Source organism: Corvus cornix, chromosome 3, assembly GCF_000738735.6.
Source record: "Corvus cornix cornix isolate S_Up_H32 chromosome 3, ASM73873v5, whole genome shotgun sequence".
NCBI lineage: Eukaryota > Metazoa > Chordata > Aves > Passeriformes > Corvidae > Corvus > Corvus cornix.
Window position 1 is genome coordinate 30,468,835 of NC_047056.1, and position 20,970 is coordinate 30,489,804.

General features: G+C 37.3%; 1 protein-coding gene across 4 annotated transcripts in view; it reads right to left on the reverse strand.

Moving 5' to 3' along the window:
* ZFAND3 (zinc finger AN1-type containing 3) overlaps positions 1-20,970 on the reverse strand; it is a 138,214-nt gene that overhangs the window by 43,211 nt on the left and 74,033 nt on the right. For all 4 annotated transcript variants that reach the window (XM_039568163.1, XM_039568164.1, XM_020583980.2 and 1 more), the window contains exon 4: positions 6,298-6,477. In XM_039568163.1, the coding sequence (XP_039424097.1) occupies positions 6,298-6,477 (180 nt within the window). The remainder of the gene's footprint in view (positions 1-6,297; positions 6,478-20,970) is intronic.

Here is a 20,970-nt window from a genome sequence, read left to right on the forward strand (position 1 = left end):
ATTACTTTTTAAAATCTAGTTTTACAAATCTGCCTTTAAGTACTTTTGTGGATTTTTTTCTGCATGAAGCTTTTGGAGAAGGAAACGAAACATAGACTGCTTTGCTGCTGAATGGATGGTAAATTTAACAACTATAATGAAGTAAAGGGAGACAGGATTCAGATTCCACCCTCTTCTCTACTATTGTCTCACTGTTACCTGTTTTTCCTCAGTAATAGACGTGATATTCTCCTACTTTGTAGGTGTAAGTTGAACTGTAAAATGTGTTTTGAAACTGTGAAAGTTGAACTGAAAAAATGTTTTAAAACCAGCAGTTAAATTACATTTTTATAAGCAATTTTATTTAACCTCAAAAGCTGTGCAGCTCTAACCCACATTTTTCTTATGCAACCATATTTCTGTTTCATGTTCCACTGGATCCTTTCACTCTAATAAATGGGACCCTAGGATACACTGTCTACTCGGCAATGTGAAGTGACTATAAATCAGAAGGAACAATTAACAGTGGTATTACTTCCCTAGTCTTTATTATGTTTCAAATTATCATGCCACAGACATGGGAAGAAGTGCTCATTTCATAAATCTTTGTGCCAGATCTTTGCTTAAGTTGCTAGAAAACACAGATATTTTATATGTTCTTTATATGAAACTGAGACTGTAGGGAATAGATGGAAACTTACAGAAAAGCCTTCACTGAGGAAAAGATGATGAGGACAGTTTTTATTCAAATTTCTAACTGCCTTTATGTCCAGTACTGGCACCTAATACTAGTGGCATTTCTCAAAAGACAACTCAAATAGCCCACAACTCAATATGGTTTTACATTTGAAAGCATTCTTACAAATTCACAGAGAAAAAGTCCTTGCATTGACATTAAGTTATATGTATTTTGTGATAAATATTTAAAAAAAAAAAGATTCAATGACAATCAAACCAAAAAACTGAGTTATTTAATTTTAACATTAAAAACAGTAGCAAAAGACTATTTGTAAATAGCTTCTAATGAAAACAAGGCTAAAAAAAAATCCCAGACAATGTAAAACAACTTGTACTATTATCTAATTTAATAAAAGCAAAAGCCTGAGAAAATAGCTAGTTCTTATTCTGCAGCATAGAAACTCAAAGATGCCTATAACATCATAAAACAGCCAGGTGCATATCGTGTATTAGAGGTGTGATACAAGACACGAAGTTGACTACAATGATAAAGAACACATGACAATCTTGTGAGTTGATAAAGAAAATTAGAATTATTCACCACTACCCAGCTGCAGGTTTCTCAGTTATGTTTGGGTACAAGTTTAATTTAGTATTGGGTCATGTGGGTCAGGTAGCCTTCATTGTAGCACAGCACAATTTTACCAGTTACTGCATTCTTTTTGAATCAGAGAAAAACATAGAAATTGGTATGAGAATAAATTAGGTTAGCAACAAAGCAAGTTACTTTCTACAACCATTTATGACATGACAAAACCAGGCAGCTAGCTTGGTCTGTTTATACATTTAATACTTAAGAAGTGGGTATGCACATAACTCTCAGTCAGAGGTGAGCCAGAAAAAAAAAAAGTTCCCCATTCACCAAATTAGGAAATAACCAAACCAAACCCAAAACAAATCAAAAGCACAGTCCCCACCCCCCAGAAAAACAAAAACAAAACAAACAAAAAAAAAGAACTGAAAAAAATCCCCAAACAAACCAAGACAGGATGTAGAAAACTGACACCTACTGCAATAAGCAGGTGAATTCTCAAAGCCAGGGCATTTTCCAAAGTGTGCAATGAATAACATCCAAGAACAACTGTCATTTAAAAAATCCCTGTCCTTCCTTAAAAAGCACAAATTGCAGTTAAGGATATCATCATCATAACTCAAAATATGAAGTATTTTCAGAGCATACATAGAAAAGCTGTCATCTAGGACTCTGCTCACAAACCCAGGCAAAATGCAAAAACTGTGAAGTTGTTATAAATTGGTAGAAACCTTCTGCAGAGTGTCAGAGAAAAGGCCATTCAACAAGAAAGAAGCAAAGAAAGAACGTACTTGTTTATCCATTTTTCATAAAGTTATGTTGAAAAAAATGACATATATTCTTATTTTATTCCAAAGAGAAAAAATACCATTACTTTTTGAGTGCTATAGCCTATGTGGCTTTTTACACAGTCATGCTTCAACAAGCAATGAAACTCAGAGTATAAACATCCAATAGGTGCAGTAGGAAAAACAATCTCTCACCTTTCTGCCAGGTATCTTTTCTAGAAACCTACTGCATTTTTGTCTCAGGACTAGTACACTTCAAGTGCATTCATTTCCCTAAAATTACTTCATAATTGGGGGTATTTCAGTGCTTTCAGTGCACACAAATTCTTAATAAAATAAACAATGTTATAAAGCATTCTTCTAACCTTATCTTGCAAATTTAAATGTTTGAGACAAAGATGTTTTAAACACTTAGTTTTCGATGTGCAATGGCTCAAATTCTGAAGGGTATACAAACCTAGCCAAAATTTACAGACATCCAGTCATGAAATACCTTTGTATTTGGGCATCTAAAATTCAGCACACTGAGAGGTAAGGTGTGGTCAGTGATCATCACCATCCTTCTGGGCTGAAATCTCCAGTGTATTTTCTGACATTCACAGCAGTTGCTCAGATGTTTGTTTATCTTCCTATAAATTCTTCAACGCATGAATAAAGAGCATTTAACTCTTCTAGAAACATCAGATAATCCTTTTGTCCTTTTTCATTGTGGTTTTTGCTATTCAAGAAGGCCAAGAAAAGTTAAGCACACAATTAAAATAAAATCCTGTCAACCAGAGCTAAAAACTACTGAAATGCCAAATCTGATCAAGCTGCCAGAGTCAGTGTTCCTCACAGTGACATTTCTCCTGTCACATAACAACACAGTTAATTTCAAACCTGCACAGAACCAGCTTTGGCTCTGCTCATACAGTGACAGAAAAATGATGTGACAGCCCCAAAGAAAGCATTGAAGGCCTGAAACTAAGCAAAATTATTCCATGTGCAGTGTGACCTTTTCTTTACCAAAATACATAGAACCTTGCTTAATAAGCTGCTTTTTTAAAGAATGTTGGTGGCTGAAGGTAGGTAGGGACAGAGAGAAGTGAGGGCTGTTGTCAAACCCATTCTTTCCTGCCTGTTAAAAATAATCAAAAATCTTGCCCACCCAATAGGAAAAGGGTATCTTTGACAGACCAACTGGCTGATATAGTGACTGATACTGAAATAACTACCATTAGGAGCTCCTAAATGAAAGGGGGAGATGGAAGGAAAAATGAGAACAGATGAAACTTATCTGCACATAAAGCAGCAGCAGAACAAAAGTTAGACTGATTTAACTACCTGTTAAGAAATGGATCAGTAAAATCCATGCAGATCTAGACTAACAAGAGCTATACCAATATCAGTATTACTCTTTTGTCTGCAAGTTTATTTCGGGGAATTTACTGCAATTGGTGAGACCAGAAGGTTTTGGATAGAAACAGGCAACTCAAGAAGTATATGTGGAGGAGGAGAAAAAAAAAAAGAATTCCATAGAATTCCCCCCCTGCCAGTTTCAACAGCATTTTTAAAAAGTCAGTAATCAGTATTATTTCATAAAAAATCAAACACATGTGAAGGAGGGGGAAAAAATTACTTGTTTCACTGTCTCTGGGTATAAATTTTTAACACATTTTTGTTGACTGTAAATATAATGTTGAGAACTACCTTTCACCTATAAGGGGAAGAGATATTAATAGGCACAGCAGCCATTGTGGTAACTCTTCAGAACTGAGACTGCTGGGAGATGAAAAGTCACTACAAGCTGGTTGTATATATAAGACACTCAGGAATGCAAATGCAACTCTCACATAAAATCAAAACAGTAACAAGAAAACACACAAATACTTGCATACTGCCAAACAGAACTCCTGCAAAATACAGTACAAGGAACTTTTCTCTGTATCATTCATTCTGTGTTAGAAAAAGGAATGGCTATTAAAAAACATGTACAAAAACCCTTTCACCTTCTCTGATAAAGTGATTTCTATGGTTTTCTTCAGTTGTTGTAACCTAAATGACTTTAATTGCCTAAACGACTTGCTGCAATTTTGTCCCCTCTGTTTACCCTGTGGACTCAAGTACTGCGGCAAATGCCTTGATGCAAGACTCTCCTAAAAATCTTGAAAGGAAAGAGAGGTGAGTGAAATGAAACATGAGGATCCTCCCCTATTAGACCAATTTTCACACACTTGGGTAGGGATTACACCACAGTGATGCCACACAATTGATTTCTGGTGAATTACCACAATTCTATTCAGAACAGAACATAGCTGTACGTCATCACATGGCAGTGAAAAATATCAGTCTTTGAAGAACACAGCTGCACTAAGAGCAGTGCATACTTTACAGAATATGCTGCAAAATAAATAAACATTGCACGGAAAAAGACACCCTCAAACTAAAATCAAGAAGATGTTTAAGTTTGGGCATTCCTCATTAAAGGAAAGAACCTAGCACAATGTGATCATTATCCAGCAGAAAATCTCCATCTGTATATAACTATTTCTAACAAATGGTATTAAGCTTCATTAAAGAGGTAGTAGGGATGTGAGAGAAGGCAGAGCTGGAAATACATCTCTCCACTGTATTTCACTTTAAAACACACCAGCAGGAAGTCATAAGGAGAGTTTTTTTAATAGGCAATATTTTCAAATGCTCTGCAGGATGTGCTGCCTAATACCCATCATGTTCAGTGTATGCACACAGGCTCGCAGCAATTCAGGATGAAGGACACTATTTAAGTTCTTCCCCATCCCTGTAATCACCTTCCCACTTACCAAATCTTTCTCAGTCACAACAGAAACACTTCGTTGTAACACAATTTCATTTCTACCTGAAAAAAATTTCAGAAAAGCTGACCCAATAAGCACTACAGAAGCACCCCGTGACACTGGCTCATAAGCAAGCAGGGTTGCTGAAGTCCCCTGCACCATGAAGGTCCAAATGTGTTGCTGAAGCATAATGTGTTTTCCTGAATTCTCCAGGAAGCTTGTTTTAAGGCCTTGTTTTTACAGCAGGCTACAGGTTTCCCCTGAAGAAGCACTGAACAGAAGGAAGAGATGGAAGGGTGGTCAGCAGTGACCGTGTACACGAAGGAGAGACACGAGTTACATGGCAAGTTTAGTCTCATGACAAGAACTAGTTACAGAACATTCACATCTGAACACTTGTATTTCTGACAATGTTCTGAAATGCAGTTAGATAACAATGTCACAGTTTAAAAGTTTTACTTTAGTCTATAGTCTAATAAACCACCACAATCCCAAAATGACATTTTATGCTTTGTCCACAGCCAACCTGCACAATTAAAAACTCTTCTTACCTGTAAACAGAATAAATACTTGGACAACTCAGCAAAACCATCCTATGCAAATAGTTAACACGACTGAAAGCAAGACTTTTTATTCCTAGTGATTTGTCAACATTGTTATTTCCAGCAGTTGCCTAAATGTTTAAGAACCAGAGTAGCTCTTGCAAATTTCCTACTGAAAACCAAGTATTTTCTTGCAACATGTAGATCTATTTACTGGCCACAACCTAAAGTAATCTCAGCTCAAGGGGGTTTCTCTCCATGGAGCACCTTCTAAAATAAATCTACAACTGGAGAAAAATGAAGCTACAAATTACACATTGGAGCTTAGGTTGTAGAATGAAGATTTTAAAACTCAACAGATTAGATGCAAGATGAACTTTATACAGAGATTTAGAGTAATTTAAAAGTAAATTTTATGTCACTGTGTTTGCTAAGCATTCTAACTTACCTTTGGGGAGAATTTTTGCCTGACAGTTCAATAAAGACAAAAGATAGGTCATGAAAGAATAGATAAATTACCACATAAAATAAGTTACATGCAAGTAGCAGTCCAGACAAATATGCATTACAGTCAGTGTTATGTGCAACTGCAGTAACAAAGAACCAACATGTTTAAAAGTCAAATTTCACAAGATACTGGTGTTGATGCTAGAATATACATATCAATTTACCACTAATGTGAGAAGGACTTTCTCACAATTAAATTCTTTCCCACAGATCAAATGGCTATAAAGTTAGTTAAAAACTCCTATTTGTTCTTCAGTTAAAGCCATCAATGTCTATTTTGTGAATAGCTTCTAGCCTTTCCCTTCATCCCAAAAGCCAGGCCATTTACTTCCAGAGGGAGTCAGTGAAACATAAACCTGAGAACAAAGGAAAATGTTTATGCCTCCTTTGCTTTCACTTAGGACGTGTGCACTTACATTCCTCTTTGCTCGGTGAAGTTACATTCAGTTCTGTCAAAAGTTGCTGGTTGGAGTTAGCGGCCTGCGTGGTTAGAGAGGTATTGCTGTTGTCACTGTTCGTTTCCCCAGAGAACAAATCTGACTGGCTGTTGCTTGTGCTGGGAGTAGAGTCATCATCTGGCTGTTTCTTCTGGAAATCTATCAAAACCAAGATTTTATATGTCATCACACTTGCTCAGTCTAACCATCAACTTTTATGCAAAAACCCACATGTAACAAAACTAAGCCCAAAACACTGCTAGAGGTATCCTGACTTTGATAAACACAAACAATAGCCTTCAAATTTTTACTTCAGATTTTAAATACCTTGAAAGTTATTTGTTGGAGAAAACTATTTTCAGAATTACACAATGGTCTTGTTTCCCCAGCCATCCAAGAGCATTCAAAGCTTACCACAGCACACAGCACCATTTTTAAAAGGGTTTACACAAAGCATGCACAGAAACATAAAGGGAACAAATATCCAGTGCAGGAAGAACCACGGCATGTAGTACAGTCCTACAGAAATGTTACACTTCTCACTGCTGTTATACAAAATCCCACCAGTAACAATTTTGGCAAAGCCAGTGTAGACAGCTACAGTTCCAGGTTAGCATGGGGAGCTGGTGAGGGATTGCCTTTGCATCACTGGTTTGATGGGGATCTGGGGGGGAACGTGTGGGAGGAGGTGGGGGAAAGGTTGGGGTGTTTCCTCCCTCCTTCATTGACTCCAGAATTGGTACTAAAAGTTGCCCGCTGATCTAAGAGCAGAGAATTAGGTATGGTAAGTAAATCACTAAAATACATTAAAACTGTGTACAACTGAAGCCAAAACAATTTGGCTTCAAAGCTTTTTGGCTGTTGGGGTTTTGTTTGCTTGTTTGATTTGGTATTTGGGGTTTTTTTTGGTTGGTTGGTTGTTAGGTTTTTTTTATGAGCAAGTGCCAAGTCACACTTGTCTCCAAACTGCCCCCACAGTACAAATCCCATGTGTTTGACACATGCCACCTTCAGGCTTACCTTGCCTCCAAACCAGATTCAGGTTCGAGGGGAAATATTTGCAAGTGCAAATCCCCCACTGAAAGATTCTTCCCAAATCTGCAGTGCTGATATCTGATTGATTATAGCATTAGTCTACCAGCTACACTACTGGATTTCAGTCTGGCACACTCTGCCTCTGAGAAGCCACCTCCCAACCAAGTAAATTTTGGTTTGCTTAGTGTCTAGTTCTCTCTCACCTCTTCGTTGTAAAGCAGCAGCTGAAGTGCACCACCACTTGGTATTTAAGTACATTTTTAAAAAATTACATACAAGGGTAGAATTTAGTCAATACACAAATACACAGATAAATCAATATTTGCTTGCTCATTATTATGTCATGACAGAGAAGAAAACAGAGCAGTCTATAAATATTTGCAGATGACAATGTGTTAGAAACACAGGTTGCCAACATGACTCACTGGGATTGGGAAGCACTACAGTCAAACAGTCCCTAAATGCTGATTTAGGATTTAAGTGATTTGCCAGAAAAATTAAGCCTTAACTTCTGCTGTGGAAGAGTCAGCCAGAAGTCCAGATAAGAGAGGAGCAAGCTCAAAGCCGGGGAGGAGGAGGAAGAGGAAAAGACAGGAAATCATCCACCTCCATAATACAGCTCTGAAAAAACAGTGGGATGCTTTTTGTCAGGGATGAGTTACAGGATTCAAGATGTTCTACTCAGGCCTCACTACTTGTCAACAAAGTTTAACCCAAATTTGGCTTCTGGATTTTATTTGTGTGTTTCTGCAATCAAGAAGGCTTCAAGCACTTTTCTGCACCAGCCACAATCAGGCAGCTGCAGCAATTGTAACAGTTCTGAGCTGCCACAGCAGCAAAATCCACTATGGCAGTGAAATGCTCTTTGCCTCCATGAACCCATGACCTTCTGTTCAGAACTAACTTTTATTCAGACTGCAAATCAATTAACTTTCGAAAAGTTTTAGCCTGCTCAGTTGAGTGGAACCCAAGAATACCTCCTGCCCCTGTTTTAACCCTTTCTTCATTACAGACAAGAGTACTTGAGAAAAGCCTTAAGACCAATGATCCCAAGCGCCCAAAATACAAGAACTGTAACTGAAGCTGCCTTGTATTTCTTCCATGTATTGGGGGGGCATTTGGCTTCTGTCAACCGGGACTCTCATTAACACAAATAATTGCGGATCACCTTGCTCTCCCTGCAAACGCCATAAGGGTTGGCAACATCTCCAGGAGAGCTGTGCCTGAATAAATCCAGTTAAGCCTTAACTGCTTAACAAATAAAACAAAAATACACACATACAGGCAGGACCCTGGCAAGTTTTGAAAGGTAAGCTTTATCCCAATTAAAATCAGAATGCAATTCTGTTGACAGAACAATGACCTCACCTAAAAATCTCAGCACAAGGAAAAACCAGCACAAGAGTTGGCAAGACATTAATCACCATTTGCAGAAGTTCCTATTTAATTGGAAAGGCATGAGAAACACTTTAATTTAATTTTTTTTTTCATTTTTACTGAGACTTCCACTATGCTAGTAAAATCTGTGCCAAAACACACAAGGGTGACCAAAAATCCATCAAACCTGCATTGCCCTTTCCTAGCTAATGAAATGCATCTTTGCAATTTTTAACACAAACCTTTTCCATCTGTCAAAAAAGATGTTTTCTTTTTCTTCTTGACATTGTCTCCCTTTCTCCACTGCCTTTGGGTTTGGTGGTTTTGGTTTTTGGGACTTTTTGGTTGGTTGGTTTGGGATTTTTTGGGGTGGCTGTGGTGGGGTTTTTCTTATTAAACGGCAAAGCACCCCATTGTTAACTGCATGGCAGAGTCAGCATCAAAGTAAGATATGAAAATTTGCTATTTCCGGCATGGGGGAATAGTAGAAGGAAAGATCTATCAAGAAACTATTACTGCATGGGAGAGAAGCTGCTAGGAGTAAGTAACTGTCAGTTAAGCTCCAAAATCCTTTTGCTTCAAAAGGATTTTTTTGAGTTCAAGGGTTACACACCCAGTATCTCAAAGAGTTGTGCAAGAACAGAGTATCTCGGCCAGAGCTCTCATGCACTGGATATTAATACTAAGAGCGTTATTTTTGTTTTGTTGCTTGGTATTTCTTTGTAAACAAAACAGCCACTATGTGAATATACAGACATGATACAAACATTTCATATTCTATATATACAGTGAATTCTAATAGCTTAGACTAAAATGAAGGCAAGAAGCTGCACTTGTTCCCAGACTTCAGGTAAGAAGTTCTTTTGCAGGATAATCTTTTGCCCATTTTTATTAATAAAATAACATTAATAATGAAAGCCATTGCCTTTACAGCTTCTGATTCTAACCCATAAAACCAGAGCTGCCACACAAAATCACACCTTCTGCACAGCCCTAAAACTTGCAAGTTCAGTTGTCCAGTTACTGTTAGCAGGTTATGGTAAGCAGCCTGAAAGAGCCTGTCTTCCCAGCATGGTCTTTTCACCCACTGCCTCAAGAAAAAATATTTAGAACATCCAACCCCTTCCACCACCTAGAACACCTGATTCTGTGACACAGAAATCAGACAGTCCCAGTTCCAGTACTTAGCCTTCTTCAGCCATCAACATCGAACGAAATACCTAAGAAAATCTTGAGTCCTCAACTTTTGCTTAACGAAGGACTCTGTGACCAAGCAGGGAATGACCCTTCACAGTTTCTGGTAACTTCTGTGATTACTATCAGTTGAAACTTAAGGTAAAGGCAAGTATGAACGATATCAGCATATCACAAAGCATTTCTTTTGAAAAAGACAGGCATGTCCAAGTATTACATGAAATGACTGAACACTAAGCCAGACTGTTTCCTTGTTTGCACTCCTGCTGTGGTGTAAGAAATCACACCATCTCCAAAAATCTCCTTTTGGGTTATTTTAAGGGTCCAAGTTACAAACAATCGCTGGTCTCTGACCTATAACAGATGTTTCCATTAAAAAGAATTAAGTTCATTCAAATACATTATGGAAGAGATGTCAGAGTAAACAGCATGCTAAGAGAAGAAAATCAGAGTTTTTAAAGTAGTTATTTTGACTGATAGTAAATATGGCATTTCCTTACTCTTCAATCCTACAGTTTGCATAAAACAGCAACGTGAACTAGCAAGAAGGTTATTTGGAGAGTGTTAGCTTCTTACACCACATTAAATGCACATTCTGCATGGTTCTTATTCCCAGAGCAACTTGTTCTTTTACAGAGCATAAATTAATGTGTTAGTGTAACATCAAATGTCTCCAGTCCATCAGCATCCCAATGTACGTAACAGACTTACTGTAGTGTAATCAAGAAACAGTTCCACAATTAAAAGAAACTGCTTTCTGAGAGTACTCTATGGGAAGTAACACAAATGTTATTGTCCTGGGTTGCAGTGTATTCTATTACCATCCTCATGAGCTGTTGAAATCAGGTGGGGCCAGTGTTTCCTTGCCTCCTCCCCCCAGACTATCTTTCTGTTAATGACCCATCACTGTCCTGACGCCTGACTCAGAGATAACTCCCTCTGGACCATCTTCTGTTAATGAGCCTCATCAACACTTGGCCTCATGACTCATTACCCCATTGTGAGATGCTCCACCCAGAGGGAGGAACCAAGCATTCCATCCTGGATATAATCTGAGATTCCGAACACCACAGACACCCTTTCCACTGGATTTCCAGAGGACAGGAGCTACACAGCTCCCACTGGACCTTCTGAGGAAGAGCAGACCCTTTCTACAAGATCACTGCTTCAACAGAGCCCTATCCACCACTTCAGGAGGACTGCAACCACCATTCTACCAGACTGCTACCACCACCCTGACTAACAGGGTGTCAGGTTGTATCCTGACTCTGTCAGTTTGAACCAGTGTTTTCTCTTTTTTTCCTATTTTTTAATTTCCCTATTAAATTGTTATTCTGACTTGGTGCCTCCCACTGGTTTGTTTTCAAACTAGTATAATTATGACATTGAAACTGCTATTGTGGAATCTTTTTTTTCTTTTCTTCATGTGTCTGTTCACAGAACAGAGAAACTGGTCACATATGACCAGGGAATAGAACTGAAAGTCCAAAAGATTTTATTTACTTACTGAGAACTCTTCACTGACTTCTCTGATTCATAGCTTATTGACGGCATTTCCAGTGTCATTCATACATAACTACTTTTTGCATAATAAATTAAGGTAAAATGGATAAAACCTTCCCTTTCAGTACATACTTGAATCTAGAGCTCCAATAACGGTCTGGCAATAAAACTCCACTTGGAAAGAGAACTTTTAGCGTTTTTCTTTTTAAATAACACGCAGACAGAAAGATGCATTAGCCCACTTGGAAAATAAACACAGATACCCAGCTATTAGAGGAATGCACCATAGAATGTGCACAGGCATTTGCATTAAGAGATGACAAACAAAGTCATAAAAAGGAATCACAGGTAAGTATTAATTATAGTAAATTATATTTATAAATATGTAAATAAGATGTGTTAGACTGGAGAGTATAAAATAACAATTGCAGTGTATTCTTATATGAGCTATCAGCAGATCTCATCGCTTTCACAGTACAAAGCACCAAAAGAATTAACAGACAGTAAAGAAACCAGAAACTTGATTTTCTGTAAAACTGAACTTAGAATTATGAGCGCGTATGATACAGGAGAGCTATTCAGTTCTTAGGGGTTTTGTTCATAAATACAACATTTTCTCTTTTTCTTGGCTTCTCTTCTTCATGAAGAAAAACTGAAAAGAGTTTTTTATGCTAAGTTATCCTTTATGATTGCTATACTTTTAAAAATTGCAACACCTTATTCATATTTTGGGGATTTAATTTGGTGGGTTTTTGTTGTGGGGTTTTTTGTTTTGGTTGGTTGGGCTTTTGAGGGGTGGGAGGTCGGGGGGCTCTCCCCAGGAAGTCTGATAATGTGTTTTGAGCTGGTTTTCTCTCCAAAAAGACACTCCTTGCTTAAAGATGACATTCCATAATAAACCTTATTTCCCTTGGCTCAATAAAATGATTCTTCCCCAAAGCTACAAAGGAAGCTCTAGATTTGACTACCAGATTTTGCCTATTATTTAGCAAGAAAAGTCATGAATAGCTAATAAATAAAGACTAGCAAGACAACAAGTGTAACATTGTTACAGATGACCTTCAACTTAAGATCCAGGTCATTAATATATATGCAGACATGTTTTTAAGGAAAATGCAGTTTTGTACAGAAGAGTCTACAGCAACTGTATTAACCAGGCTTGTAACACATTGCATGACAGACATGAAGAAAATTGCCATTTTTACAGCATATGCTCCCACCATTTCCAAAGCAGTTGTGAATCCTAAATTGATGAAGTAGGAATTTCATTATCATTGAGAAAGTATCCCCTGAGAGTGGCTTCCCCAAAGAACAAATACTCCTTGCTCTGCCTGATAATAACAATTTGCTTACTGTAGCTATTTCGGTACAGACCAGGAACAAGGTCACTGAAAACTTCTGTACCCTTGTGTCACATTTCCCACTGTTACGTAAAGCAGCAGGCTTACATTATTTCAACTAAAATTTCATTGTTCCATAAAACTCACCAACATAAAAAAGAACAAATATTATTGACTGTCATTACAGGATCCGAAGTGCTAAAATCATGAAGAGTAAACTCCTATTTTAACAATCTACTTTAAATTTACTGTTAGAGAATCCCTCAGATCCACAGTTAGCATTCATACTTTAATTTATTACTGAGCACATACAGTGAGAAAGCTCTACATAAAGGTACTGTTTCATTGCAAAACCTAAAACCAGTGAGGGGCTAGCTTATACAGCACCTGCATCTGGTAAAACGAGGATATGAAGACAATTTAATACCCAACTAATTGAAAATTTATGGATTATTGAACCTGTATCAAAGGATATTGGTAATAGACCAATGCAAGTTTAAAGCATGAAATATAAGTAACTGAGGAAGACAAAGCAACCACTACCATCAAACCAGCAAGAAGTATTTTATTTTTTCAATGATATGTTAAGTGGGTATTCATTAGGAAAGACACACACCAGAATGGACTAGTAGTAAGACACCCACTGAGTGGGCGAATGGCCAAGGACTCATAATTAAGATGAAAATTACATGCTCCTCTGCTAAAGATGGCAATCACAACAACTTTACCAACTCCAAGAAACAAGACAAGGAACTACAACACTTAAGGAAAAGTAAAATGCTGCAGCCATTTGAAGATCCATCTGGTACTTAAGAACAAACATTTACCATTATCTGAGAGTAATACAGTGGAGATAGAACTAAATATAGGAAAATTTTTAAAAAGTACCTGGGGAAAACATCTAAGCAGCTTGATCTATACAATTTGCTCTCAAAGACAACTTGGAAAATGTGTGACATGGGCATTTTATAACAGACGAGACAATTCTAGAAAATGCTCAAAAATGTAAGTGTAAAACTAAGAGTAGCACAGAACCCATAAAAATTGCACCTTTATATTCCAGTAAATGTCTGTATGTTTATCACTAGAATTATTTTAGTATCCCTTTATGAAACTTAATAGATCAGTAAATGTACAAATTTGAACTGAATTCAGCGTGTTGAGACATCAAAATTTATGCTCCTAAAGGGGGAGAAACATTGGTTCTCATGAAGGAAACTGACCCATGAACCCATAAACCAAGCACTTTGCAACAGTAGTAAGTCCTATGAAACAAACTAATGAAGTGAACTTCTCAAGGGGAGTTTATAATAAATGAGAGATCTTGAAAATGGGATTGTTAACTGACAGAATTTAATTACAAATCATATTTATCCTGGACACATAAGAACTATTATTTTAATAAAAGAAATGTTTCAATTAGCTTTTCTTATACTGGAGCTATCTTTCAAGTCACCTTACCATGCCCTTTCCAATATGTAGAAAGGGCCTTCCAATTTCAAGACACATGTCTGTTATTTTTTAATTAATTCCTCCAGTCTAATTTATGTGGTTCCAATTAAAGTGTACATTTGCCTCATTTTCTGTCAATAATAGTCACATTTATGGTTCAAGCATCCCCAAATGTTTGACTATGCCATAAATTGTCAAGATTTTCACAAGGGACAAAAGGCCTCTGCAGCATATTAAACCTTGCTATTTTAATAGTAAGCCACTCATCAGTTCCCAGTCCCTTATTTTCAGTTAAGGCACCATAATAACTTCCAGTACTGAAACTCTCAAAACATCTGCCAGAATTACTCATTTATCAGATTATTTTCCTTTGAACAGCCCAGAGGCTGTTCTGGAAGAGAAGGGAGAGCAGGCACTCTCATTCTTGGTCTCACTTCCCCAGAGCCAACCAAACCCATTGAAATGCGTGTCCATAAGGAAGATTAAGTATTTTCTCACCATTTAGGTTTTACCACCAAAGCAATGAATGGTGAAGTATATGGGGTAATCTTCCCACTCTTCTCAACCTTACTGCAACCTGATGCCTCTTGTAATGCACATCTGCCTTTCACATAGGAAAGCATGGAGAGGAAACTCCAAGTCTGACAGTCCCCAGCTGCTGGGGCAACAGCTTTGCAATGGTTAGTTTATATGAGTAATCTGTGACTTCAATAATCTACAGTAATATGAAGAAAACTGAAGTCATGTTTTAAATCGTACAAGTGAGAAAGCTCATTGAAATATCGTCTGACACCTTTCTACCTTAGCCTCAAGCTCCAGAGCTTACTAACTATGCAAGGAGTCCAGAAGCTTAAGGCAGCAACTGTAGTCTCCCACTTACCATTCCCTCCATCCCATTCTATAATCATATAGAAATGCTGGAGAGTAGTGTTCAACCTGCCAACAACAACAAAAAAAGCCAACCAACCAACCAACAAAAAAGCAGGAGTTCAAGGACAAAGAAAAGAAAAGTTGATTTAGGTTTATGAACCCAAAAGCTCAAACACTGCGAACTCTCCCAGCTGCTGCTGCCACAAACCACTGCGTTACATTAAATTTTGACTATGGAACACCGTGGCTCAGAAACCAAGCCCAAACTTAAGCATACCATGCTTTTTTTCAGTGAAGTTTAAATATAACTATTTCTTTTCCAGTCCTTTAGGAACAAAAATATGAATATGCACAGACCTCAAATGCCTACATAAAATAAACACTGCTTAGGCCTCTCTGTGAGCAACAAAACATGATGAAGTTTTGCGTTAATAAAAGGTTCTTTATTTCTTATTAAAACTGTCTTTTAGAAGAAGGCATTAGAAGTGTTGATTCAAGTCAAAGACAACATACATTTTCATTATTAGCCAATCAGTCCCAAAGAAAAAAGCTGAAGCACATCTCAACATTTGAAATTGGTACAAAATGGCTGCAAAAAAACCTCATCTATTAAGTTAGTATCTGAAGTTCATGGATTTTTTAAGTGTTTTTTTTTTCCTTACAAATGCTGATTATTTTGATATTGATGCTTCTTTTAATGCAAAGAAAACAGAGAAGTGTAGAAAAGGAAAGGGAAAAACTGCTCTCCTCAGAATGTTGCATTCCTGTCCCCCAGTGGAAAACACAGACAAATACACTTCTCCTCAATTCACCTTATTTTTATATAACAAAGACATGAGAACTTAAAGCATCTCTTATGATGATGAAGTGATCCTTCTGCCTGTCAGGCTAGAGGATCATTGCTGAAATTGCCTAAAACACCCACTCTTGTCTATGTCTTTATCTCCATATTAAGACAAAGTGCAATAAAAAAAGAGGTGTAAGAAGAAAATAATCTTTTGGCTTCTCATATCCATGATTTGTCATCTGATGTACTCTGACTTCCTGTTCTATCACCTGCAAGTTAATGCAGATATGGAAAAGTAGCCTTTCACCAGTGGTGTTTCCAGAGCTCTGGCTTGCAAATGGCTGTTATTTGGCACAATAGGTGTGGAATTCCTTAAAGGGGAGTCTTCACTAGCAAAGCATAAACCTGCAAATCAGAGCAGTGATGTGCTGACCTTGAACAATACATTAATTAAATGCTGGTGATGTTGGGATCCTGCACATAAAAACAAGCTTCTGTAGCTAGTTCTCCACATTTAAAGTTTGTTTCTATGAGTTTAGCAGTCATGGAATTAGGACTCCTACTCATGGAAACATCCCAGATTTTTTGCTTTTCATCTGGAGCCTTGGAGAAGATTAACAAGGTTTCACAAATTCCTCTATTAATGACATACAAAACAAAGCTAAAACTGTTTTGGGTGTTCAGCCTAGATGGGGGGTAAGAGCAGTTTCCACTATGCTGTGAAAGAACACAGGAAAAATCATCATAAAATGCTTACTACCAAACAGAAAGGAAAACAAGGATGAAAAATGTTATTCTCACACATTCTAGTATGCTACACTTTCTGAAGTGTAACGGGCATGAAAAGCAAGGAACTCAAATATGCCTTCAAGAAGCATTTTAAAGCATTCTTGTTATGCCTAAACAGAACTAGAAATAACAGTTCTACAGCTTCTTTGGGAGCTCACATGCCACTGATTGACAGATTGAACCCATACCTGAACAGCTTATCAAAAATAAAAAAAATCTTTGAAATAATCTGTTTCTTGGCATGAATACCCTACAAGATAAACAGTTAACAGCCACCCTTTTCCTCCAGTTAGGGTTGCTAATTGTGTTTCACGTACAAGTAATTACAGACATTACTTCGGAAGCTAACTGAGGACTGGCACATAAAATTCAAACCAAACAGCTAAATATGAATAAACTAAGAGATTAATTAAATTTGCAGAACAAGCCAAATGATTCCTTGAAGCTATGAGCTGTTTCGTGCATGCTGTTCTGATTACCTGCTTAAAGCACCAATATCCAGAGAGCCTATTGCTACAGCCCAGCAAAAATGGCAAAATGCAGCAAGAGGGGAGGAGAAAGAATGAATTACCTGACAAACTCAGAAGGAAGGGGGTCAAGCAGCCCAAACCTCCCCCATCATATCCAAAGAGCTACAGTGGCAGGAAACCATACGTGCAATTCAATTATCTTTTTAAAAAGTTCTCCAAGCTCTTCAGGAGCAGAGACATTCCCTGCCATGAAGGTTCCAGTTCACGGTGTGGCAGAGCAGACTAAACTATGTAATGTCTACCACCAGAGGGTGGTGTTCTCTTAGGCTGCATTTTCCAAAACCTTCCTTCCCTGCACGTCGATTTCTTATTCTAATCATCTCCAGTAGGGAAAAAGCTTCCTTATTTCTGTAAAGACACTTTGAAGAGTCTCTTTTTATGTATATCAATTTTAGGCTAAGTACCGCAATGGCAAATTTGATTATCTATTTAATAGAAGCAACTTGGTAACCAAATGCATCGTTTCCATCTCAATCAAAAAAACCTTGCCCTTGATCCTCTTTCTGACATGTAACACAAAGACAATAGAAATGCTCATTTTCCATATAACTGGGGACCATTACAGAATTCTTTCTAAAACAGAAACTACTTCTACTTTCTTCAGTGAGGAGGGAGGGGGGGGAAAAAAAGAGGAAAAAGAAAAAAGAAATGTGAAATGGCACCACCTTGCTGCACAGCACCTTATCCAACCTGAAAGATAAATTTTAAATTAAATAGGAGAAAAAGAGACATAGTTGCAGAAGCAAGACTGATATAATTTCATCTTTGGTAAATTCTGCTGTATAAATCTGTGGGAACAACCAATAATGTAGTTTTCTAAACGACAAAGTGGTACCTACAATGTCTAACTGCAAGAATTTAATTCTGGTACAAGTTTGAGTAGACTGAGGCAGACACCTCTGGAAAACATTCAGAGTGCCCACACTAGCAAAAAAACTACTACGATATACAGTGCCTAAATGGCTCTCTTGAAATACCCACTTCTACTGACTACAGTGAGCAACTCGGCTATGCATGGAAAAAAAAATTAATCCTACAACCCTGCCATCTTGCTTTACAATGGCCTCTCCTGTTCTGCCTAAGTAATAAAAATAAACCATCTGTTTGGGGGGCAAAGAAAAGCCCGGAGTTTTATGTTTCCTACAGAGCTGAACAGCTAATACCTGCAACACTCATACCAGCAAATAGAAATCCAGATGAAAAACAGAGAACTAGGATTTCCTGTATCACTTCAAACACAGGGTACACCAAACTCCAGTCTTCAGGAAAAGAAATCTGTCATTCATTGCATTGACTATTTCTAATTAAAGTCTGCAAGTTCTTCAATATATGAACACTAGGTGGTAACTTTTATCAGGAGAATCTAATGTTAAATTTGATCTTGCTGGGGAAACATATCTAAGAAAAAAAAAAGGGGAGCCAAGTTCTACCCATTAAATGGATTTTGCTTGGAAACAGTGACAGTAAATCTAACTTGTAATACTCTGCGGCTGATGTTCCAGAGTTCCTCCTCATCTGAAGTGCTGTAAGGTAACATTTCAGTGCTGCCTAATTGTCTGTACATTAAAATATCTGAGGAAAACAACTTCAGAAGTTACTGTTCTGAAGGACAGATTTTATTCTCATAATCATATAATAGGACCATAGTGACAGATATAACACCAGATACATTTTTATGTCTATATATAAAACAAACTTCAACAAAAAATATATTTAATCCAGGGAAAAATGAAAGAAAAATAATTTTTTTTTCTACGTGGGACAGGAACAATGGAACCATTAATTTTATTCATACTGTGGGTTTGGGTTATCTCTAGAAACGCTAGTTACAGACACAAAAAGATATTTTGTATGTTTATTCAAATAAAAAATAGGCTGCACTAGATATTCTGGAAGACAACTGCAGGGAACATCTGTCTTTCTATTAGTTGTCCAAGGTTTCTGTAAACACTAGTACATTAAGATTCATAGCAAATAATAGTGGCAGTTCAACTGAAAGCAGAAGCAAAATGAAGGGATTCCAGATAACTACATCAACCCACAGCCTAAAGTTTGAATTTTTCTTTTCCTAGAACTAAATTCCAAGTTGATGCATGTTTTCTCCAAGATTTTTAATTAAGAAATTAATTTGTAGACCTGCATGCTAACTACATCGATATTCCATATGAACTCAAAAGTATGAATCTTAAATCTTGTTTCATAAAGGCAAATCATCTGCAAATCTCCTACTCGATTTCACAGACTCAAGAGAGTTGCTGGTTATGCCCTATCTTCCTCCTGCCAAATTCAGCACTGACTAAAGAACACATTAGCACTACAAACCCTCTGATATGAAACCCATATATTCAATTCCATCAACATATTCCCTTGCTAATTAATTTGTGACCTCTGCAACACACTCTGGGACTTTAATCTATTACCTCTTCCAGTTTCCAGTTCAGAACATAACTCAATCTTGACTGCAACACTGGTCTGGCTTCCTGCTTATTCCTTCATTTCCAAGTTCCCCAGGCTATATTAGAATGTGTCAGCTGCATCTGAGATAAACAGTATGATTACAGAAGCTGAACTTTCAATTACTAGATTTCAAGACCTCATATTTAATTTAAGCAAGAACACTCATTTTTATGTTTTGCAGACATTTACAGTAACAGCTGGGCTACTTCTGCTTTGCCTGGTCTGTCCCCAGTTGAATTCTGCTTTATTAAATTACCAACAAACTGAGTTCTGGTTGTGATGGCACTTAAATTAGTACTCTCCAATTTGCACATTAAAAGAATTTTTTGAAAAACAGAGACAAATAAATTAATAGCCCAGAAGGGATCATGGTGGCAGAGGTGACAGATGAAATCCAAGCTCCTGTAGTATGTTCAACGGGATTACTTCAAGTTGCTTTACACTGAACTGCACACCATTTAGAGTGAAAACTGTCCCATGTTATGACTGAAGGTTAAGTTCGTGTTTACTGTTGAGTGATCTTTTCAGCATTATCAAATACACTTTCAGTACTGTTAGCTATATTTCCATAACCATTTTCTAAGGGTGTCCAACTGTCTTTAGAGATAGGGAAAAGCCTATGTATGAGGAAAATTAAGCTACTAGCCCAATTTCATGCTGGAGATGCATGACAAAGTCAGGAAGCCAACATTCATTTCAAATTTAGGAAGGCTTTCTTTGTTAACTATTTTTAGAAATTCTGAGAACAGTTTCCCCTATTTGCTCACTCTGGGATCTTGGTCACTACTGATGACAGGGTGCTGACTAGTCATAGCTTTGGCCGGCCCTGTACAAACATTATTTTATTCAAATTAATGAATTATTTAGGAATTGCTCACAGGAAGCAGTTTGAAAAGAGCAAGCAATGGTGTAGCAAAAAATGGAGCTGAGGAAGGAACAACAGAAAAGAAATAATACAGTTCCTAACTATATACTGTGTGAAGAACTCAATGCCACAGATTAATTAATATGAAAATTCTGAAAATAGCCATTTTGCTTGCGAATTGTAAGGCTTGCCACTTTTATCTTGTTTAATCATCTTAACCCTTCTAGGCAAACAAACCTGTTTTTAAAAATTATTTTTGAAAAGATCACCCAGTCCTTCTGCAAAGAACAGCACTCCTAACATCTTTATAAACATTACACAATACTTAAGTAGCTTGTTATTTTGCTAACAGCAAAGCGACTAGCATAACTTTAAATGAAGTAATGCCACAGCTGACATCAAGAGCTTTTCAGTCCCTGACTTTTGCTCTCCTTTTCCAGAGAACCCTGAAGT